General features: G+C 32.5%; 3 protein-coding genes across 4 annotated transcripts; all 3 read right to left on the reverse strand.

The window, feature by feature from the left end:
- Positions 1-522: 522 nt before the first annotated feature.
- Positions 523-4144, reverse strand: LOC105141497 (chitin elicitor receptor kinase 1-like). The gene is made up of 4 exons (XM_011048730.1): positions 3979-4144; positions 1010-1137; positions 721-819; positions 523-633 (listed from the first exon to the last, which is right to left on the reverse strand). The coding sequence occupies exons 1-4, from the start codon at positions 4142-4144 to the stop codon at positions 523-525; spliced, it is 504 nt and encodes a 167-aa protein (XP_011047032.1).
- A 998-nt stretch (positions 4145-5142) lies between these two features.
- On the reverse strand, positions 5143-9184 carry LOC105141457 (F-box/LRR-repeat protein At5g63520-like). The gene is made up of 10 exons (XM_011048684.1): positions 8827-9184; positions 8617-8727; positions 8413-8505; positions 8200-8319; positions 7629-7730; positions 7496-7535; positions 7132-7293; positions 6849-7036; positions 6179-6288; positions 5143-5913 (listed from the first exon to the last, which is right to left on the reverse strand). The coding sequence occupies exons 1-10, from the start codon at positions 9046-9048 to the stop codon at positions 5457-5459; spliced, it is 1605 nt and encodes a 534-aa protein (XP_011046986.1). The 5' UTR covers positions 9049-9184; the 3' UTR covers positions 5143-5456.
- A 1131-nt stretch (positions 9185-10315) lies between these two features.
- LOC105141458 (malonyl-CoA decarboxylase, mitochondrial) lies at positions 10316-17014 on the reverse strand. Of its 2 annotated transcripts, none has more exons than XM_011048685.1 (16): positions 16831-17014; positions 16632-16735; positions 16231-16321; positions 16002-16128; positions 15722-15905; positions 15065-15209; positions 14883-14973; positions 14340-14398; positions 14193-14270; positions 13621-13704; positions 13129-13307; positions 12237-12365; positions 11799-11871; positions 11447-11532; positions 10837-10921; positions 10316-10719 (listed from the first exon to the last, which is right to left on the reverse strand). In XM_011048685.1, exons 1-16 carry the CDS (start codon positions 16921-16923, stop codon positions 10684-10686), a joined length of 1644 nt encoding a protein of 547 aa, XP_011046987.1. In that variant the 5' UTR covers positions 16924-17014; the 3' UTR covers positions 10316-10683. The 2 variants fall into 2 exon arrangements, with proteins under 2 accessions (XP_011046987.1, XP_011046988.1); XM_011048686.1 differs by having other exon boundaries at positions 16632-16729; positions 16831-17013.
- Between the last annotated feature and the right edge of the window lie 4819 nt (positions 17015-21833).

Genomic DNA, 21833 nt, shown 5'->3' on the forward strand with positions numbered 1-21833 from the left:
CAAACCCTGTTGTCATCTAAAGGTGTGTATATATATATAGGATTGTTGTAGAGGAAAATTTTATAATACAAGGAAAATAACTAATAATATTTTATTAGTTACTCTCAACTACAAATTTTCACAAGAAAAAAATTACAAGTTTTGGAAAAATAAATAATTACACGTGAAATGAATATGGAAAGAAAATAATTTAGAAATTCAAAGAACAAAGTTAATAAAACAGAAAAAAATAAGGTGTGTGTATATATATATATATATATAGGATCGTTGTAGAGGAAAATTTTATAATACAAGTAAAATAACTAGTAATATCCTATTAGTTACTCTTAACTACAAATTTTCACAAGAAAAAAATTACAAGTTTTGGAAAAATAAATAATTACACGTGAAATGAATATGGAAAGAAAATAATTTAGAAATTCAAAGAACAAAGTTAATAAAACAGAAAAAAATATAATCAGGATTTATAGTGGTAACAATCATTGCAATGCACAGGCATTATCATTAAATGAACCAACACCCTCAATCGTCAGGGTTGGATGAAAGTATCATAAGTGCTACCACAACTGATCTCATGCTTGGTCTTAGTTTGAGGAATTTCCTGTGTGTACAAGCTCTAGCAAGCTGAGCCATCTGTGAACAAAACAAAAAACTAAAGTATTGCAGTAATGACACGGGTCTAGATTGCAGAAACTTGGATTTCCTATGATCAAATTTCACCTTGCAAACGGAGTCAAGAGGGTAGTCATCTCCAAGCCTAGGATCAACTAGTTTAGGGAAATTTTCTCTTGGATCAGGCTGTCTCAGAACATCCTCGAACTGCAGAAGATCCAGACATACAAGACAAGTTATTAAATGTACTCACGAGGCATGTGAGCAATGAGGCACTTCCAACTTCGGTAAGCTTTGTCAAACCAAAATCTGCAACCTGTACAAAATATTATCTTGGAGTACTCTTCACATAAATAGACTTCAGAGGCTACAGTATGAATACGGGACGATCGACAACCTTTCCGCGGAAGTTTTTGTCTATCAGAATGTTTGCTGATTTGACAACATGGTGGATATTTACAGGTACAGTATGCTCATGGATGTATTCAGGGCCTCTGGCCAAGTCTAGAGCTATGTGAACCCTAGCTCACCATGGCAACGGAACCTTCCCTGGGAAAAGAACAGATCTTCAACATCATCATTAGAATAACTTGACACAAAAGCTAGAAATTGATTATGTAGATGCATTCTTACCCGAATTATTTGCAAATGTTGACTTAGATTTTCATTCTCAATGAACTCATTGACCAAGAATAAGGAATCTTCATTGCCAAAAAATTAGTAAATATAAACGAAAACAACAATGATTTTTTTTTTCTTGTCGGTATTTTATGATGATATTTACATATCAAAATTTTTCATCGATAAATACAAATAAAAATATATCGTCAATATATATCGAGGACATTACAGTTGAAATAGAAGGAATTAAAAAAAAAAAACCAAACAGTGTTATTGTAACCCAATTTTGGCCAATTAGCCTTTTAATTTAATTTTACAGGGTTTAAAATATAAAATTAAAATATCAAAGATTTATTTCAATTAAAAGTATGATTTGTTAACTTGCGTGAAAACTAGAGACTACAATGTGTTTTTGTCATTTTATCTTTATCTTCAAGATGATTTATATTTTTAAGATAATCCTTATCTTCAAGATAATAATAGTTATCCGCTTTCAAATTTAATTCTTAATCAAATTCAAGCTTCAAAAAAAAAATGAGTTTGATAGAAATTTTGTTTCTCATATGCGAAGGGACCCTGGTACTATAAATACAAATCTCAGTGTATGCACAAAAAGGGAAGATAATATAGAGAAAAAAAAACAAAGGAAAAAAATAGAGAAAAAAAACAAGGGAGATGATGGAAGTGAGAAAATAGAGGAAAGAACCTTAAAAAAACCAAGAACAGAGGGAGGAAAGACTGAAAAGAGAAGGAGAATGAGAGCATTCTGCATTCGATGCCTACATTGTTACCTTCGCCTTCGCCTTCGGCTTCACCAAGTAAAATCTTATTCTTCTTTCTGTTTTTCTGTCATTCTATCTTTATCTTCAAGATAATTTATATTTTTATTTTGTCATTTTATCTTTATCTTCAAGATGATTTATATTTTTAAGATAATCCTTATCTTCAAGATAATAATAGTTATCCGCTTTCAAATTTAATTCTTAATCAAATTCAAGCTTCAAAAAAAAAATGAGTTTGATAGAAATTTCGTTTCTCACATGCGAAGGGACTCTGGCACTATAAATACAGATCTTAGTGTATGCACAAAAGGGAAAGATAATATAGAGAGAAAAAAAACAAGGGAGATGATGGAAGTGAGAAAATAGAGGAAAGAACCTTAAAAAAACCAAGAACAGAGGGAGGAAAGACTGAAAAGAGAAGGAGAATGAGAGCATTCTGCATTCGATGCCTACATTGTTACCTTCGCCTTCGCCTTCGGCTTCACCAAGTAAAATCTTATTCTTCTTTCTGTTTTTCTGTAATTGTTGCAAGAAAATAGTGTACGCTTGGGTTGAGCCACGCGTGCCTGCTCCTCAGCCAGGTCACTGGCTTAGAGCCAGTGACTAGGTTGGGTCTGTTGGGTCCAGCCCAGACAAAAAAAATAGAGATAGAGTGGGTTGAATCTAGACTTTAGATCCAACCGACCCAAATCATGTTCATTAAGGGTATGTTTTGCCAAACAGACTCTTATGCTTTAGCCATAATTTTTATTCTCATTTTAGTTGGATATTTGGTCAAACGAGCTCCTTTTCGATATCAAAAAATTTCAAAAATATTTGGAGATCTTTGTTGATTTCAAAAATATCTCACACTTTGATTTATTTTTTTCTTTGTGTTTTGTATTTTTTAAGTTATATGCTCAATCTGTGATTTATTGTTGTTAAATGTAAATATGTCGTGCAATATTTTTTTTTATTTCCATCTAAAAAAAGCAAATAATAATAAAGGGTAAATAAGAAAAAATGAAACAAAATTTCTTCTTTAATTTTTTTTTTTTTGCAAAAATATTAACTGATGTTAGAGTTAGGAGTATCGTATTTTTTGGATTTGTGCAATATTTACCAATGCTAGAGTTTGAAATTTTCATAGGAATTGTTCACTGATACCAGAGTCAGAAACATAAAAAGAAGAATAAAAAAGGAAAAAAGAAGAATAAATTCTTAGCAATTTTAGACAAGACCAACAATGCAACCTGCCTTAGGTAAGACGTTTAAGAGATGATTGCATCTTTCTTTTTGCATAATTAGTCTCGTACCATAGAATCTTTGTTAACCAATTAGAGTTTATAGTGACCATAATACTAGGTGGAAACTCCTTGAATAAGACTTTTTTTTTTTAAAGAACAAGATACTACATATCTGTTTTTTTCTTATTAAGATTAATTTTTAAATAATCACCATAATGTCTGAGTGTGACAAACATTTATTTTAATTTATAATTAAAACATGTGATCCTTCAAGAGAAAACTATTTTAAAAACAAATTGGATCAACAGCACAAGTGCTTGCTATAAGATCCTTTTTTTTCTAATTAAAATGATGATTTTCTTTATTAATTTTCTTTTAATATTTATTTCTGATTTTAAAGGCTAATAGTTTTAGTATGTTATAGTTCTCATTGGTCATTTTATATTTTAAAAAATCAACTATTGAATTTAACCAAATATAATTCCATCTTCTTGATTGCAGCTTTCTGCAAATACAGTAGGTGGAGGAAAGAGTAAGTTGATTCAGCGCGGAAGGGGTTAGATTCAAGCAATTTAATTAATCCTGTTATGAACGGCACTTAGCCAGTGGATGTTTTTCTCCAGGAGATTTCCTTGTTTCTTTCTTCTACATTTATTAATGATGAATCAATGATTGATAAAGATCATGACAACGAACCTAGCCTCTTAGTTCAGCATAATGCACTGATCCAAACCCACCTTGCCCAATCTTATTATCTATGCTGAAGTCAACAGTAGCCTTAGCAAACTCTTCATAAGAAAACTCCACAGATTGGTCTACTGTAATACGTGATAGCCCCGGAGAACCAAAATGAGCAGCTGTTTCCGAAGTCTTCTCCATTATATTCCCAGACCCTAAAGCCATAGTGCAGAGAAAAATTAAGCTAACCACAAGAGATACAAGGAATCCTATCACGCCCTAGGCCAGGGGCAGGGCTCGTGCGATTGGAACAGCCACAGGCTTACAAGTGCATTTGCACTGCATTAGGCTTAATTAGAGTTAGCTACAAGGGTTCAAGAGGTGGCTCGCATCCTCTCCAACATGTATGATTAATAATTACCAAGTCTAAAGTGAATATAGGCGCTTTCAGCTGTTTCTGGGAGTAATGATACCTCAACCTTCCTTCTTGTATGAAGTCCAAAATAACAACCAGCTGTCCACTTGGCCTGGACTTTGAAGGCTAGGAGGAGAAGAACACAAGAGGCTAACGATTGAATTTGGGTTTATTTTTTTCACAATCAGCCTAGATTAAGAGCATGTCAGCTAAGTCATGTTAGATAATAGTGGACAAAACTATGTTGTAGTAAGTCAAGAATGACAATCACTAGATAGCTACCAGCCACCTTCACAACGCTACCTACCATTATTTTTCGCACTTGAAACTTTGACTTTTCATGCTTTTATTTTGTGCATAAATAAATAATTAAATTTATGTTATTTTGCGTGGAAAATAACTTTTCATGCTTTTATTTTGTGCATAAATTAATAACTAAATTTATGTTATTTTGTGTAGAAAATAAAAGAAAGAAACACTAAAGAAAAGAAAATGATGAAAGTTAGAAAGTTTGCAATATATATAAACTGTTTTATCTCTCAAGAGTGTTTTAAAAACACCTCTCACACCAATAAACCCATGGTCCATGGTTTAGGGTAGTTCTAGTGGGTTGATACCTGGGCTCATAAAGGATTTTGGCCCGAGACAATCCTCTCTTGCGTATTTATTGTTTTGAAATTCTTCCGTGGCCACTTCCACAGTTTCTCAATTAAATTACAAGAACTCCATGTCCAATCTATTGCATTCTCTTTCGTTGTAGATTGGTCCCGTTATCAAGGGAGGGAGAGAACAATTTTGAAAGCAATCAGGCAACCAAATTCCATCCTTCATCAACTTGTTCAATCTGCTTCTAAATTCTAAACTTGTTCTCTTAATTCGATATGTTCTTATACATTTTCTACTATTCAGTCATGTTTAACTATTTTATATACTCATATACGTTCGAGCAAACTTCATATAGGCTCGTATGATATAGAAATACTAAAATATGAGCAGAAAATGTGAAAAGAATCCTGAGAACTACGTAGTTCTAAAGTATACTCCTACAACCTCTAGGATTTTTCAATGACCCTAACAACACGAAATCAGATACGATTTCTTGAAGAAGAAGATAGACAAGATCTAATGCTCAATAGGTGCCGGAGTATACGACACCAACAAATATACAGTGCTATAAACATGTGCACAGAAACACAAAGTCTTATCTTCTTGGCCTGATCCATCTGTATTCAAGATTGAAAAGCCCCGTCCGATTTCCCCATAAGTAAATATCCCTGCCATTGGGACCCCAGGAAAGTTAGCCAAGAATGGTGAGCTATCAACATTGCTGTGCCCAAAGAATGACTCACCACGGCCCCAACAAGCGAAAACGAAACCTCCAATAACTTCCTTTTCACCAACACCCCTAGCTGCATGAAGCTGGGAGCTTCTAAAACTCCAATCTAGCTTCAGGTTTCTGAAATTCTTGGAGATATTACTACATGAAGACAAAGCGGCGCTTGGATCTGAATGGTAAAGATGAAAGTAGTCTACAGTTTTTATGCCAACTCCATCCACAAAAAGGTGCTCTTCATCTCCACTGTTGACAAGCAACTATCTCAATGAGAAGAGAATCTTTGAAAATGGTCTTAAATCAAAAAAAGGAAAAAAGCTTCTAAATTAATTTATGGCTATGGTAATGACAAATACCACTGATCAACACTTATGTTTAATGGGGTGATCAAGACGGAAAATATCCGTAACTTCTGCAATTTTTCAAGTTTTGCACATTCTTTGGAGTACATGGAAAACTACTGCATGAAAAATACAAGGCAAAAATAGAAGATGAGAGTTCAACCACTCACCCCATAACTTCATGGAAAGCAAGAGATCTCATCTGTCTTGGCTTCTCTGGCCCAGCAAAGCATTTTCTTTGTTCAGAAACTCCAATGAACAGTTTAGTTTGGTTTCCCAACTGTAACATATTAAATTATAATTCAGAAAAGAGATAAATACAACAGAAAACTAACAACAACGAAAGGATGTACTGAATTAATTAAGAATCAAGATAATTAATAGGACACTAATTAGTAGACAGCTCAAGAACTTGATGTTCATATATAGTAGCAGAAGTGGCTTGCAACATGCACGAATGAAGGAGAGTGGCAGAGAATTTACATTATGTGTTATTGTCTTTAGACAGTATAGAATTTGCATTATACAGTACATTTTATCTCGAATGCAATATATTAAAGTGATCAAATCTTATCATATTAAGTCATGATAAATGTTCATTTCAATCCTCAATTTTTTCAAAATTTGCATTTTTATTTTTAATTATTACTTTTTTTAAGCAAATTCAAAATAAAGGGGCCTAATTACAAAATCGTTAAATGAACTGTTTTTCTTCTTTTCAAAAATGACAGGGACTAAACTATACAATGTTCCCAAAAAATCCACTGTCTACAAATCATTTTTCCATAGGAAAACACCAGATGCCTAAAGCATGGCTTTCCAAAAGACTAGATATCATACCTCATTGTTGACATCATCTATAATCCTCTGACCACCTAGAATCTCTTGTCCTCCTTCTCTTCTGACAGTAAGCCATGTACTAAGACCTGTCTCAGATTCCATCTCATTGGCAGAAACTGCCTTGAACCTTGGACCTATTGCAGAAACACCACTTGATAATGCAGAATGGAAATGGATTTCCCCTGTGCCTGCCATTAAGCCAGATTGATCAGGATCAAGAAAAGGCTAGTACATTGTCTATCTATTTTATTTGCAAGAACATAGATGAATAGAGTTAAAATACCAGAAGGCCTGTTTTGATCCCTTGCAAATACAAGAGCAACTGCATCAGAAAAATATTGATCGACGCTCCCATAATAGACATTTCTTGACTCTATGCCACTTCTGTACAGGAATTGAGCTCTCTCGTCGCCGACAACAATTGTTTCCCTCGACATGGCATGATCTGCAACACACAATGCATTATCAACTTCAAGAAGCAATATAGTAGATTGATGCGCGACAGTTTATCATGTCTGGCAAATATTTTAAAAATAAAGGCCAGGGACTCTGGTCAGTTTTTTCGCTCTATAGCAGCACAAAAGTTCTCATTACAGCTTTTCAGTCACAAAAATCTAGGCCAAGGATTTTGGTTGAGAAAAACTCACCCAGCTTTTCCATTACAGGTTTCTGGTCAGTTTTTTCGCTCTGTATCAGCATGAATTAAGGCACATCTTAGCAAGAAACTTTCTGAAGAAATACAAGGATATTTGCAAGAAAATAAGAAAAAAATTAGCTTACTCCAAACATTATAATCAGACTCGGTGATGTGGAATCAGATACTAAAGCTGCATAATTCCTAATATCCATCACGAACTTATCAACCATCGCCACTCCCCGTGCCTGATGTTACCATTTCAGAAAAAATACTCAAGATTAGTTAGCTTATTGTCAACAAATACATAAAGGTCTATGTATTTTCTTCAATTAATACTTTTATGGCTCACCGATTATGCAATTTAAGATTTTTTCCAAGATTTTAACAGTAAGGATATTATCGGACCACCTTTTGCACGCTAAGATTAGAAGACTTCTCGATCCGATCTTAAACAAGCCATCCAAACTTAGAATTTGAGACAGAAAAGATAGAGATAGTGAGGACATATGGGACATGTCCTCCTGTCTTTCCTGTTTTAAAATGACAGAATTCACTTCAAAACTGCACTAGAAACAGATTTATTTTATGTCTGTTTCTATCCTTCCAACCAAACATGTTTCTGTCCTTTTGGTGTTTGTCTACTCTATCCTTGGATACTAACAACTAAGAGCATCATCTTTTAAACGAAGGGTAATTGGTTGCATAATTTGTTACCTTTCTTGGTCGTAGCAGCTGGATGGCATCAACTTTTAGTCCTGGTAAAAATCCCACAGACAACATGATACCAAAGCTTGAGTTTGATGCACCATCAACCCAAAAATCTTCTATCATAACCTACATATTTTTGAAAAGAAACCACTAATGCATTCTTTCATGTCTCTTAGAAAGAACAAAAGCAAGCAATTAAAAGAATGTTACAGTGCTGACCTCTTTATATTCATCAGTAACAGCATCTCTTCCCATGATTCCACCAGCACAAGACACGATAATTGGAGTTTTGGAACCAAGTTTTGCTCCTAGCTATAACACAAACCGTACAGGTAATCCGACATTAACTTAACAAAAACACCAAAAAAAGAGAAGAAAATCCACAAGAACATGGTTGATGTTGCAGTTAATGTTCAATCTTACAAAATCGAGTATTCCACTCAAATGAACTCCACTCCCAATAACATTTGCAATGGCAAACTGGGGTCTAATTGGCTCCGAGAGAACCTTATTGACAACCTCTTCTAATGCAACCTGTTTGACCATCATCAGAAACAAAAACTCTATTCAAGTTAGAGACTGTACAGTAAAGTGATGGCTTTTCTGTTGGGTTTTTTTGAAGACCCGACAAACCTTTTGGACTGGATTGAGAGAAAAAGCGGAGGCAAGCTTTGGTTTATAGAGGATTTGATTGCAATTTCGGTTCCATGATTTGCTTACACAAGCTGCTGATGCAAAGGATAAAGCTGGTATTCGTTTGAGTATGTTTTGGAAAAGGTCGTCGTTTATTGACGCAAAGCCTGTCATTGGCGTTTTAGCTTCTTTTGGTTTTTCCTCCATTGTTGTTGATATCATAATTCTGCAACTTTTGCTTGACCTGAGAGCTGTTTATGGAGAGACCAGCAAAAAAATCAACTTGATATGGGACCCAATATTTTAGGCATATTTCATTTCCGAAAGGAAAATTTCATGGAAAGGACTTGGAATTAAGAAGAGCTCAGGAGACTAGTCAACATGCATTAATGTAAGACTGCATGAAGTAATTTCCAAACTCTTTTTTTCCTATTCTATAAAGTAGAGGTTGAACTCAGTGCATTATTTTCAAGATTCAATCTGGTTCTAAAATAAAAGCCTCAAGTTCAAGTTCACACGATAGAGATTTTATATGTATTTGATTAAACAAAGAATTGTGCATGAGATGAATCAAAAAAGAAAATATATTTGTTTTTCTATTAACTCCATAAAGACAGACTTACGATGATGAGATAAATTCAAAGAACACCTCTTTTTTTTTTTTTTGGCAAAAGATACTGACACAACCGAACCAACAAGGAAAAAAAAAAAGGAGCATAAAAAGAGATAGAGTTTTGCCGAAAAAGTCTTCAAAATTATAGCTCTAATTCATATTTTATTATTGAATATTTTTTTTATATATTTCATTAGATATTCTAACAAGTAAAAAAATTAGGATCCATGGTTTGGGTGATGCTGACTACAAATCTCCATTTGGTTCTTATGTTCTATTTTTGTTCTTAATCATTGATCTCTAACAGCAGAAAATTTTTTCTCTAAAATGTGCCCAAATCCCATGATTAAATCATCACATGGTGTCCATATTACAGCTTTACGAATCTTAAGAGGTTAGCATATTAATTGTGGTTCTTCACATTTTCATTGTTTATCCAAAATGCTAAGCAAACAATGATCTAAATTATGGCGTGTTGATGTAGGTTCGATCTCCATACCGTAATAACGATTTTGGAAGGGACAACATGAAGAGATTATCAGTCAAGGTCAGAATTCAGTTTGTCTCCGATGCTTCTCATTGATAAATCATAATGGATGAATTTTTTTTCATCATTTTGTGGTTGTGTTGCCTCTTTTTGCTACTTTTTTACAGATAGCAGATGTGAGATTATGTTGTAGATACAAGGCATACAGTAGAAAACGAGAAGGGATCAATCTATATACGCCCCAGCACTTGTGTGTCTGAATCGATCCGATGTTCTGCCTTATCACACCATCATACCTGTTTTATGCAACAGAAATGTCCTTCCGATTCAAGCTGTTTTCACTATTCTCAAATGGTTAAAGTCCTATAGCTCAGTCACAGAACGAAGCGTTTGAGGCCAAATTATTGTGATATATAAACGTTTAACGAAGATTACACTAAAGATGTTTTTATTGTAATGCTTTCTAGTGTTCCATCTGTGTACAATGCAGACAGTTTATTGGTTTTTAGTTTCATATTACAGGGAGATTCGAAAATAATATATAGAAAGTTACAGGAATACCGTGGTAATAACATCAATGTCCTAGGTCGAATCCAGAACAAGTATGGCATCTTTGCGAGCCTTGTGTGATCAAAGCTCATCCAATACCATAAATTGAGCAAAACTGTCCTTCCTTGAACACGTTCTAGTAATCTACACGTGCAAGATATAGCTAAACTGGAACCAAAATTATATACTGCATTTTTATCCCGCAAAGCTAAGCTATGGTGGTCTCCTCAGGTTCCTTGTGTGCCTGCAAACAATAGCCAAATCAGAGGAGGTAAACAAAATGAAAGGGGATTTTTGTTTTTCGAATATGCAGAGTCGAATAGAAAATGCAGAATCATACTATGCATGGAAAACATGTTACCCTGATATAGTGGCGAATATCACTTGAAGCATGTATATGCCCAGCGCTGAAATATGACTGAGCATATTGTTCTATGCACTCCACCCTGCAAGTCATTTTCAATAATATATGTCATTTGTGTGTGGTTGAAACTTTAGTGGAATAAAAAATTATCAAGCCACAAATCCATCAAAAAATTGCCCATAATTTCAATTCTTTGTCTTAGCAAAGTTCAATAACGATGAGGAGTCAGCAGAAAAATTAACTAGGTAAGCTACTGTTATTGCTTTAATTAAGGGACAGGTCTTCTAGGAAAAAGCTGTCAAATCTTAGAGCCAAGGAAGTACAGACATGGATACGGATATGACATGATACAGATAGGTTAATATGTCAATTCTAGAAAGTATTTATTAATTTTGGATACATTTTAGTAGTATTTGACATGTATTTGAAAGTATTGGTCAAGTATGAATGGTGATACACGCCTGAAATGGATAAGTGAGGGGTTTTGAAGCATCTGAGCTTCAGAGGTTAGATCTAATCCAGACCATGAGTATCGTATGTGGAAGCAGCCTTTCCTTTGGTGAATCGTGCACAATCAGAAAATACTGTTGGTTTTATGAAGAGTCACCTGTACACGTAGTTCACCATGATACCTCCACTTTGACGAAGTCCTCTCTCTGACCGGTCTGCCATCCAATTTAATCTTTCAACCATCTGTTAAACATTGAAATATATAATTTTAGTATAGAAAAGTTTTCAACTTGGAGATCATTTTGTTTATAAGCTTTCCAACTTTCAAGTCGTTAACAACATGAAATCAACACGAGCATGTTCAAACTCTAAATCTATAGGCTTCTAAATCGATCCATGATGAAACAATTAAACCAATATATAATATATTGAGAAACCAAATCAGGCTAGCTAGTAGATGTGATTGCTATAAGTGATTCAATTACTAATTTACAAAATTTAGGCTATACCGCTCCATTTTGCAAGTGAAAATTTGCCACGGAATCTAGAGCTTTTCCTCTTTTCTTCTCTTGGAGAAGGTACCTATATCCACAGAACCAAAATCTATAAATACTTTCATAAAATGAAGAAAAATAAGCTTTATGCAACAACAGAACTGAGAAATATAAGTACGTCTCCGGCAATGCCAATTATTAGACCTCTATGTCACTTACAACACATGACCTATCATTTTGATGAAACAAATGGAACAACATTATGAATAGGTGTTCCTCGTACCAAAGGAAGAGAAATTTATAATCGCAATTAGTATCATACAATGCTTCAAGTGCAGTGCCTCATGAGAATTTGGTCCCTTCCACATTTTCAGTTGGAAATATAAACTAGTGAGTGTTTTTCAAAGCCCCTGGCCAGCACTTTAATTTGACTTGAATGTTAGGTTATCTTACCTGGCACACAGCCGCATTAGAGGGGGCTTCAAAGCAGAAAGTAATTCTGCTGAACTGGTCCACTCATAGTTTTCGGATGTCAGCAAGTTTAGCATCACTTCCATGCCATTTTTTCCAGCACAAGTCTCCCTACAGGTAAAAGTGTGTTATCCAGCCTATAGCAATGCCGTAATGTAAGTTTATAACTAGTCGTATTTTTAGAAACGTAATAGTATCATCGTGATTAGTCCAAGAGGACAATGGAGAGGTTGTGCACAGAAGCATTAGAGTTTTGAGGAAAACAGAGAGCATCAAGGATCATGTATCCATATTTTATATGCTGGGGACCAGACCTGCAAACTTTCAATTTGTTCAAAGAGGTACTTGCAGCTTCTTTGGACACAAAGTACTATTGTGTAAGACATAAGAAGGTACAAACTTATTAGGTTACAGGGATTCAGATCATCCTGAACTATCAGAAGCATGACATATTTGCATACTCTGTGTATGTGTTTTGTGTACTATGAAAACCTACTAAAAGCAATTTAGAGCCTAAATTGGTGAAAGAACAAGTTTTAGGCTCTTTGGGATCTGCTTCATTCAGAAAATAGCAAAGCAAGATAGTAAAAAGGTGAAAAAATGAGTTACTGGGTGAGGGAATTAGCAGTCTCATACGTGTTCCGTCGGTAAAGAAACGAAGGAAATTATGGTTTAGAAAAGATTAATGGTTTGTGCATGACCTAGGGGTGAATGAAGCAAGAAAAAAAAAAAGGAAAATTTGGAAGCAGGCTGTATTTAAAGAATGGTATTCCAGATGCTACTGGGGGGAAAATATGAGGTTCCAGACTCTGTTAGGGGTAAGAACTGCTGAATGGCCAAAATTCAAAGAGACAGATAACAAATAGAAACTTACGGAGCAGAATTCAAAAGCATTCTTTCTTCATCAGGTTCAAGCAAGTTCTCCTGAAAAGCGGAGCCAGATCCACCTGTTGGTTGTTCCATGTTGTCAACTTCAGCAATTACTGATTGAGATGCCAACTTAGATAGCAACCATTGCATGAATCCGGGGATTGGGCTTAGAGTTGCAAATGTCTTTGTAAAATAAATGAAAAATGTCAGCAACTAATAGAATCTCACAAGACAAAAGACTTCAATTAACCATGGCATTCCAGATTCCAGAAAATGCAAAGATCAGTGTAACTTCTTTTCCAATAAAACAACTAATATCAAAGGACTTAAAACGAGTGAAGAGGGTAGGCTTCATACCAGCAACACAAGTTGCTTATGCCAAAAAAAAAAAAATTCATGCTTCAACCGAATGAAGCAACAATGCTTACAGGAAAGTTTGTTCAATAAAGATACCAGTTTTTTAATTTTATAAGAATGAGAATGAAAAAGTACTTACAGATATTTGTGGCATATCTCTTTTCACCAATGTAATCATGCGTTTAATAAGAAACTTCCCTAGATTGATCCCTGCCAAACCAGGCTGTTAACTTTCTGTAAGTATGTAATCAGGTAAAAAGGAAGCAGATAATCAAAGTTTGTTGTTCAACACTCTGTTATGGATAAACAATAGCTGTCACAAGTAAATACAAGTGCACACCAAAAAAACACTTTATTTTACAACCGCCATGTCCATATCCTCATCAGTAAAAGGTGCATGTGGTAAACAAAACACAGCAATTGCTACAGGGCACATCAGTGGAAAAGAAGAATAAGCTTCCTTGTAAGGCCAGGGTAGGTAAAAAATAATGCAGTTGCCCTCACCAAAAACATTCTGGAAAGTATAGTTCAACTAAAGGCAAAGGCTCAAGCAAAAAGGGAGCAGAAATACATGGTGTGGTAGGTTATTTGACTTTATACATTCCCTAATTGATAATCAAACATCACATGGCTTGTCAAACCAAATCTTTGCAACCACACATGCCTTCAATCTGAAACAAAGAGAGAATAGGTAGAAGTAATTATTCTTACCTGAGTTGACGATATAGAATAAAATAATGCACAAGCAGCCTCATGTTCAGGTATGGGAGGAACATCCAACAAAACTTCCTGTTAGATTTTAAGAAACTGTCAGCAATGTCCTAACAAAAAATATAAATTTCAATTTGTGAAATGAACCTGTATTGTCTGAGCCACATTCTTCAGAAGCGCAACTTCTATGAAAATAAGGGGCTCGCCTAAAAGAATTTCAAGATTTAGACCACAGCAAATAAATAGTTAAAAATTCTGTTGAAATTTTTTTAAAAAAAAAAAGTAGAAGCAATCTATAACTCCAATTCATTATTTGTTAATCAAGTCTGTGATTTCTGGTAAACAATTTTTATAATTTGCTCATGACAGATTTAAGATCTTAACTCAATAAATGCACTCCAAATTCACTGATAAAGACCCTAATCAACACCATTTTTATTTATGAGGCATCTGCCTTTCTCACATTGGTGAGGTTAATCTCCATCAAAAAATTCCCAATGACATGTACAGGATATGAAACAGTTTATCGAACATTTACTACCTTACATCAATTTGAATGGAAGCCAAATAATTGCACCAAGGCTTTGAGGTACAAACTTTCTATCACATGTATGAATAACACTAACCAAATGGTTAGGTAAAAGGATAATGAACTGCACTGTCCATGCAGGCAGTGAAAGATTTGCTAACCTGGTATTGCTGGATGGAAATATCCAAAACAACGGCGGCCAACACCCAACCTTCTTTTAAGATCCAAAAGATTGCTGATTGGATGCACTGCCTGGACAAAACAGCAATATTAGAATATGCACAGCCCAGACAAGGAAACAATTAGATCCATTAGTAGTGCAGGACAGGTTAAAGAAACATACCTCATAAGTCACAATTTTCTCCAGCAAAGAAGCAGAATCATCCCACGTAATCTGATGAAGCTCCAACACAGCTGGACTTAGCCAAGTACTAAGTTTCTCCTTTAAGCAGGAATCTAATGCTCGCAGTGAGGCAATATTTTCCTCTCTGCACACAGAAAGAATCAACTAACGAAATTCTGAATTCCATCACCATATATTGCTATCGGTATACCACTAATTTAGCATATATTAAAACTTAATGCCAGCAGTAACAAACTAACAATAATGATCGGTAAAAGTTCTTCTTCAAGAAAAAAAATGATGCATTCTAACTGTCAATTAATTTGCAAGACCTTGTAAAAAGAACCAATTCCTTGGATGGAGAATGAAATTGTGTAAGACTGATGGAAGTGAAACATTAATGCTTCAAAAGGTAGAAGCTGCAGCACTTTGACAACAGTGTTTGTGGCTACTTCTACACACAGACATCTAAAAACTCAAAAGACAATCAAAATGAGAAGCAAAAACATTAAAGTTGGTAAACAAAATCATTCTCTCTTCCATTTTTTCATATTAGTTTCTAATAAATATATGCTTTCAATGACTCGAGTCATGCCGAGCACATCGAAATCAAAACAGAAAATCCATGCAAATATGCAGAAAAAGCCACAACCTTACCCAAGAAAAGACAAAATATCAGCTCGAAGTAGTGACAAGAACTTCAATCCACCAGTATAGTTATTAAGTCGTTCAAAAAGAACATTGTACGTTGGCTTAAGAGCTTGTCTCAAGTTTCTCTCAATCCGATAGAAAGCAGAAAACATGTTCTCGTCATCAACATTACTCAATTCACCTTCATCACCTGAAACTCAACATCTACACCCGTCAATCTCACAAAACATCCATACAAACCTCAACACAAACATGACAACAGGAACACATCCAACAAAAACCTCACCACTGCGAAGCTCAAGTCCAAGATATTGCTTCAATAATTCACGAACTTGAATCCTATCAAGATCATACTCTTTGGCAAGCACAATCACCAATTTCTTCCGATTTTCATTGGAAAGACTAAAATAACCCTAAAAGTCACACAAACACAAACAGAGTTTACAATCCTCAAATCTGTACATAAAACAAAAACACTGATCACAAATTTCTTAATTTTATATATCTATATCTACCTGTGAGAAATCATCAAGGACAACATCCAAAGATTCAGTTTTGTTCAGCGATATCGCCAAGCCCATGGAGTCCTTCACTATATCAAAATTCCTATAAATCAATGTGATAATATAAATTAATAACAAAAAAAAATATTTAAATTATAAAAAAACAATCGAATCCCACTAATAATAAAAAAAAAATCATCATAAATAAATAAATAAAATAATCAAATCCCACTAAAAATAAAAATAAAAAAACAACAATCAACATAAAAAATAAATAAAATTAAGACCTCTCGTAAAGATCGAATCCCACTAATAATAAAAAAAAAAAATCAACATAAATAAATAAATCAAATAATCAAATCCCACTAAAAAAAAAAAAACAAATCAACATAAAAAATAAATAACATTAAGACCTCTCGTAATGATTCCCAGAAGCACTGAAGTTGCTGCGTGAATCATCAGTAGACCGTTGATTTCTTGGAGGATCAGTCATCATTTGGTTAATCCCATTCTGTTTTTGAAACAAATAAATTAAGTATTTGCAATACTCAACGATAATTAAAAACAAAATTCTCAATAAATTAAAACAAAAAAAAAATCAAAATTACTTACAGATAGAGAAGGCGAGAAAGAAGAGAGCTTGGATGGGTCATTATTGGGTCTCATTTTAGTTCGCATTAAAATCGATAACCCCTTCTTGTTCATTTATTTATATTATAATTACAGTTTTTTTCCCTAAATTTCAGTATAAGCAAATGCCTTTCGAGACAGTTAAGGCTGCAGTTTGACCTTAGTTGTTGATTGGTGACGCATTGCTTTCCACGAACTAACCATATTAACTAAAAAAACTATTGAACCCCAATCCATTGTAAAAATAGATCTCGATTACAACAAAATTATTATTTTATCCTTCATAAAGCTTTGTTTAATTGACAAAATGATATTTGCATAGAGTGAAGTCATCATTTTTTATTTGTTAAGGGGCACTAATATCTTTTTAATTTTATAAAGTACACTTATTTATTATATTGCCCTTATAAAATTAACAATAAGGATTTTTAATCCAAAAATCTTATAATAATTTTGATTTTTTAATAAATTATTTAATTACTCTATTATCTTTACCATTAAAATTTATTAGCATGATTTGATTATAATTTTATAATGGTTTTTTTTATTACTGTTGTTAAGTCCTAAAGATTTTTTTATATTTTTTACAAATTAATAAATAGTATGTTTGCTCCATTACCTTTACCATTTAAAATTGTTATTCTTGGTTTTATGGAGTTTGTTGTAATTTTATAATAATTTTTTTGTTATTATTATTTAATATTAAAAATATTTTTATTTTTGCACAAATATAAAAATTAAGATCAAAACCTATTGATGCATATTTCTAAGAGGTATATGTGGTTGATTTTAGTGATTTGAATTATAATTATGTTTTATTATTAGATTTGTTTTAATATTTATTTTTATCTTTAAGTAGTGCGTGCTAGGTACGGTTTGACGCTAATTTTTTTTTTCTTGTTCAAATTGTGTGTTGGGCTATAAAAAGTTATATTTTCCCTTTAATTTTTTTTCTTTTAATTTAATTATTTTTATTTTTATTCCAACTATTTTAATTATTTTTAATTAAATTTTATTTTTGATTTCATCCCTAGTTATTTGATTTTGTTCATTTTTATCGAATCTAGTTCTCATTATTTTAATTATTATTTTTTAAATTATTTTCTTAATTGATTTGTTTTTTTTCAATTTCATTCTTAAACATTTATATTCATTTAATTTTTATGTTATATTTGGTCCTGATACCTGTGATTACTATTTTTTAAATTATTTTCAGTTTCATCCCTAAATATTTAATTTTTATGTTGAATTTAGTCCTAATTCTTTTAATTGCTATTTATTTTGTTTTGCATTATTGTTTTTATTGATTTTTTTCAATTTCATCCTTCAAAATTTTTTTATTAAGAATCTTGTTTCTTATTTTTTTGGATTTACTTTTAACGAGATTACCTTGATCTCATGACCCAAGCCATAAATATAAAATATTAAACCGATTCAACTTTGATTTTTTTTTTAAAGAGTTGTTTTTCAAATAATTTTTTACCCCTATTTGTTTTTAATGTTTTATTTATGAGGTCATCCAAATTTCATGTTCTAGATCATGGTTTGATTTGTTGACTTGGATTGGTTCTCAAGTTCTCTCAAGGCTTTTTTGTATTTTTTTTTTATATATATATATCTTTTTATTATATCGATATGTGTCTATTCCTTATATTTTATTGATATATTAGGCCTTTTGTAATATGTTTTATGATGTAAGTTTATTATGATAGTTTAATTTTTACTTATTGTTTAAGTCTTGGTATTTTTAACGTGAATTTATCTTTTTTTATTTAAATAAATAAATTTAATAAATACAATCAGTTGAATGTTTTATTTTTACTGTTTGTTTTTTAGTTATTGTTAACAATTTTGTATTTATTTATATAAATAATTATCAATTTTTTAATTAAATAATTACTTAGATTTTTTAATTTATATTTTTAATTTTTTATGTAAAAAAAATACTTTGAAGCAATCTATATTTATACCTAGTATTTTTTCTAAAAAAAAAATATAACCCGCGGCGAAGAAGCGCCAGTTAAATGGCTAGCTTGACTTGTCTGCTTCTTCATTGTATATAGATGGAAAGAAATACTTTTGATCCTTATACTTTTTTTATTTGTCAATTTGGACCTCGTTACATTATTTCCCCTCTTATTAAATTTTTCAAAATTATTCAGAGGCGACTTTAAAGTTTAAACTCGAGACCTAGAGGCAGCAAACCTCCAGGTCCCAGCTGATACTGAACCCTTGAGGTTAATAAACGAAGGCGAGTATTTCTGGGGGACCTTTAAAACAGCAACAATGTATGGCAGCCATGCAGTATCCAGCAGCTGCTATGGCGATGATGCAGCAGGAGATGATGATGAGCACCAAACCGCATATCGTATTTTCCTCTTGAGCAGTGCTTTTGCCTATTTATGGGAGTACAGTGCCTTTCCATGTTTCCGCAATCAGGACAGTCCTCCGTCTTGAAGGAGATTATCTCTGACTTACGTGTTCTGAGTTCTTAAGCCAGACTAATTGCAACACTAACAAAAATAATTCTAAGACCAAGACATAATCTTAGGAGAAAAGTGATCTGAGAGTTGTTCTGCTGTTAATGATTTTTCCATGAATCTCCTATCTTAAAGACACTTCTTGTGATTGTCTTGTAAACTGCTCCTAAACAAACACCATCTTTCTTGATCATGTCTTATAACTTCTCTGAAGAATTTGAAATATGATCTGAACCTGCATTGTCTTTGAGATTGCTGCTGACTGCCAAGATGGAAGATGCTATGATTTTTTATGAACAGTGGATCGTTGACACTTCCTTTACTATTATGATCTCTGGTACTTGTTTACTGAATTCAAAATACGTGAAGCTTACCCTGAGCACCATAAAATTCTCAGTGTCGATATACTACTGTTCAAGAACCTAAAACGTTGTTCAGTAGCTTTATTGCTTGTTGATTAGGAACTGATTGTGTGCTGTGCTGCTGGGCCAATTCACTTAGTAAAATCAAGACACTTGCCATCTGAATTTAAACATGGGCCAACAATCTCTCTGGGGCTTGGTTGTGGCCATTTCTGAATCTGTGTGAGTTTAGTGTTTGAAAATCTTATAGATCCGATGCCAAGCACATGGGCCAAACGTTTTGTGTCAATTCTTTCTCCTTTCCACCATTTTTTTGTTTCTGGTGCATCTCCTCGACACCATTTATTTTGTTGCAAAAATAATCTCCAGGCAATAACTAATTGTTGAGGTTTTCACACTCGGACGATTAATCTAATTGATAGATTGGAATGATCTCCATAACAATTCAAACAGGAATCTATTGAGAAAATTTACTAGCTTGGATATAAATGGTTAGCTTAAAAATTAACACGAAATACGTGGAAGTTAATCTAAAGATACTTTTATTATAATGAAAAAAAAAAGCAAAAAGGTTTTCTTCCCTTATAATTCAGTTTGTTTGATAAGTGGATCGTCCTCCCTACATTAATTCAACACCAGCGTCCACGAAGAGAGTTTTTAATTTAGGATTTAGATTATGTTTGAATGTGTAGTCGTAGATATTTTTTAAATTGTAATATATGTTAACGAAGAGAGTTTTTAATTTAGGATTTAGTTGGTAAGAGATTTAGTTTCAGTGTGATATAAAAATACTCTTACTTTTAAAACTAAGAAAAAAAATGAAGTTCAAATATATCTTGGAAAATTCTATCGTCTTATTATAATAATTCCAAAATATATTAAATTTTAACTAAAAATTTTAATTTTTAAAAATACGATTTGAACCGCGTTTCCAAACATGCTTCTAGTTTGTAAAAGATATAGTTTTAGTGTAATATAAAAATACTCTTATTTTTAAAACTAAGAAAAAAAAATTTAAAACTAAGAAAAAAATGAAGTCTTTATATTTTATTTTTGTTGGCAAGATCAAATATATCTTGGCAAATTCTATTGTCTTATTATAATAGTTATTATAATAAATTCACCTCTTAAATTTAGTAGATTAATGTGCGTTTAGAATTGTGTTGAAGGATGCATTTTTTATAAAAAATACTTTAAAAATAAATTATAATAAAAAAAAAAATCATGAAACTTTACTATATTAGTATATTAAAATTATTCAAAAAAATCTTATATTAGTATATTAAAATTATTCAAAAACATCTAAAAATATCAATTTAATATTTTTTTATTAAAAAATACTTTAAAAAATAAATTATAATTGAAAAAAACACTAACAAAGCGGTCAATGGCCTTTGCATAAGAAATATGAGCTTCCAAGATTATTCAAAAAAAAAATTACATGTGGACTACTTAAAATAAGGTGGTGGATAGCGGACAAAACATGTATTGCATGTGTAATCAAGAACTACACGCAATTAAATTGTTATTATTGCTATTTTAAGTCAATGGCCTTTGCATAAGAAATATGAGATTCCAAGATTATTCAATAAAAATAAATTACATGTGGACTGCTTAAAATAAGTTCGTGGATGGCGGACAAGAACTACACGTAATTAAATTGTTATTATGGCAGGTATCTTTCATTTTAAAAGTATTTTAAAAAAAATTAATTTTTATTTATTTTTTATTTATTTTTATTTAAAAAATAATTATAATTACATTAACAAACAAGTTCTTAATAATTCTATAGTAATTAATTACTTGACTGCTCATTGACATTAATATTAGTGCATAACTTTTATAGCAGCCCAGTTTTCTTTTAAATTTATCAATCTGGTTTGTGAAAGGTTGTTAACATAAAAATTATTTAAAAAATAATCACAACATCACCACCCAGCACCAACATGCTATTAATTATTGCTCAACTGCTCATCCATGGCAGGGCTCGTTTTTTCTTTTAAATTTATTAATCTGGTTTGTGCAAGGTTAAACTTTAACCAAGTCTCAAATTAAATTTATTAAAAATAAAACTTGCTGAGCCACGAAGCAATATGTTGATCAACGAGCTCCTTTCTCAATTCCTCTTTTTGATAACTTCGAT

Source organism: Populus euphratica, unplaced genomic scaffold, assembly GCF_000495115.2.
Source record: "Populus euphratica unplaced genomic scaffold, PopEup_1.0 scaffold119.1, whole genome shotgun sequence".
NCBI lineage: Eukaryota > Viridiplantae > Streptophyta > Magnoliopsida > Malpighiales > Salicaceae > Populus > Populus euphratica.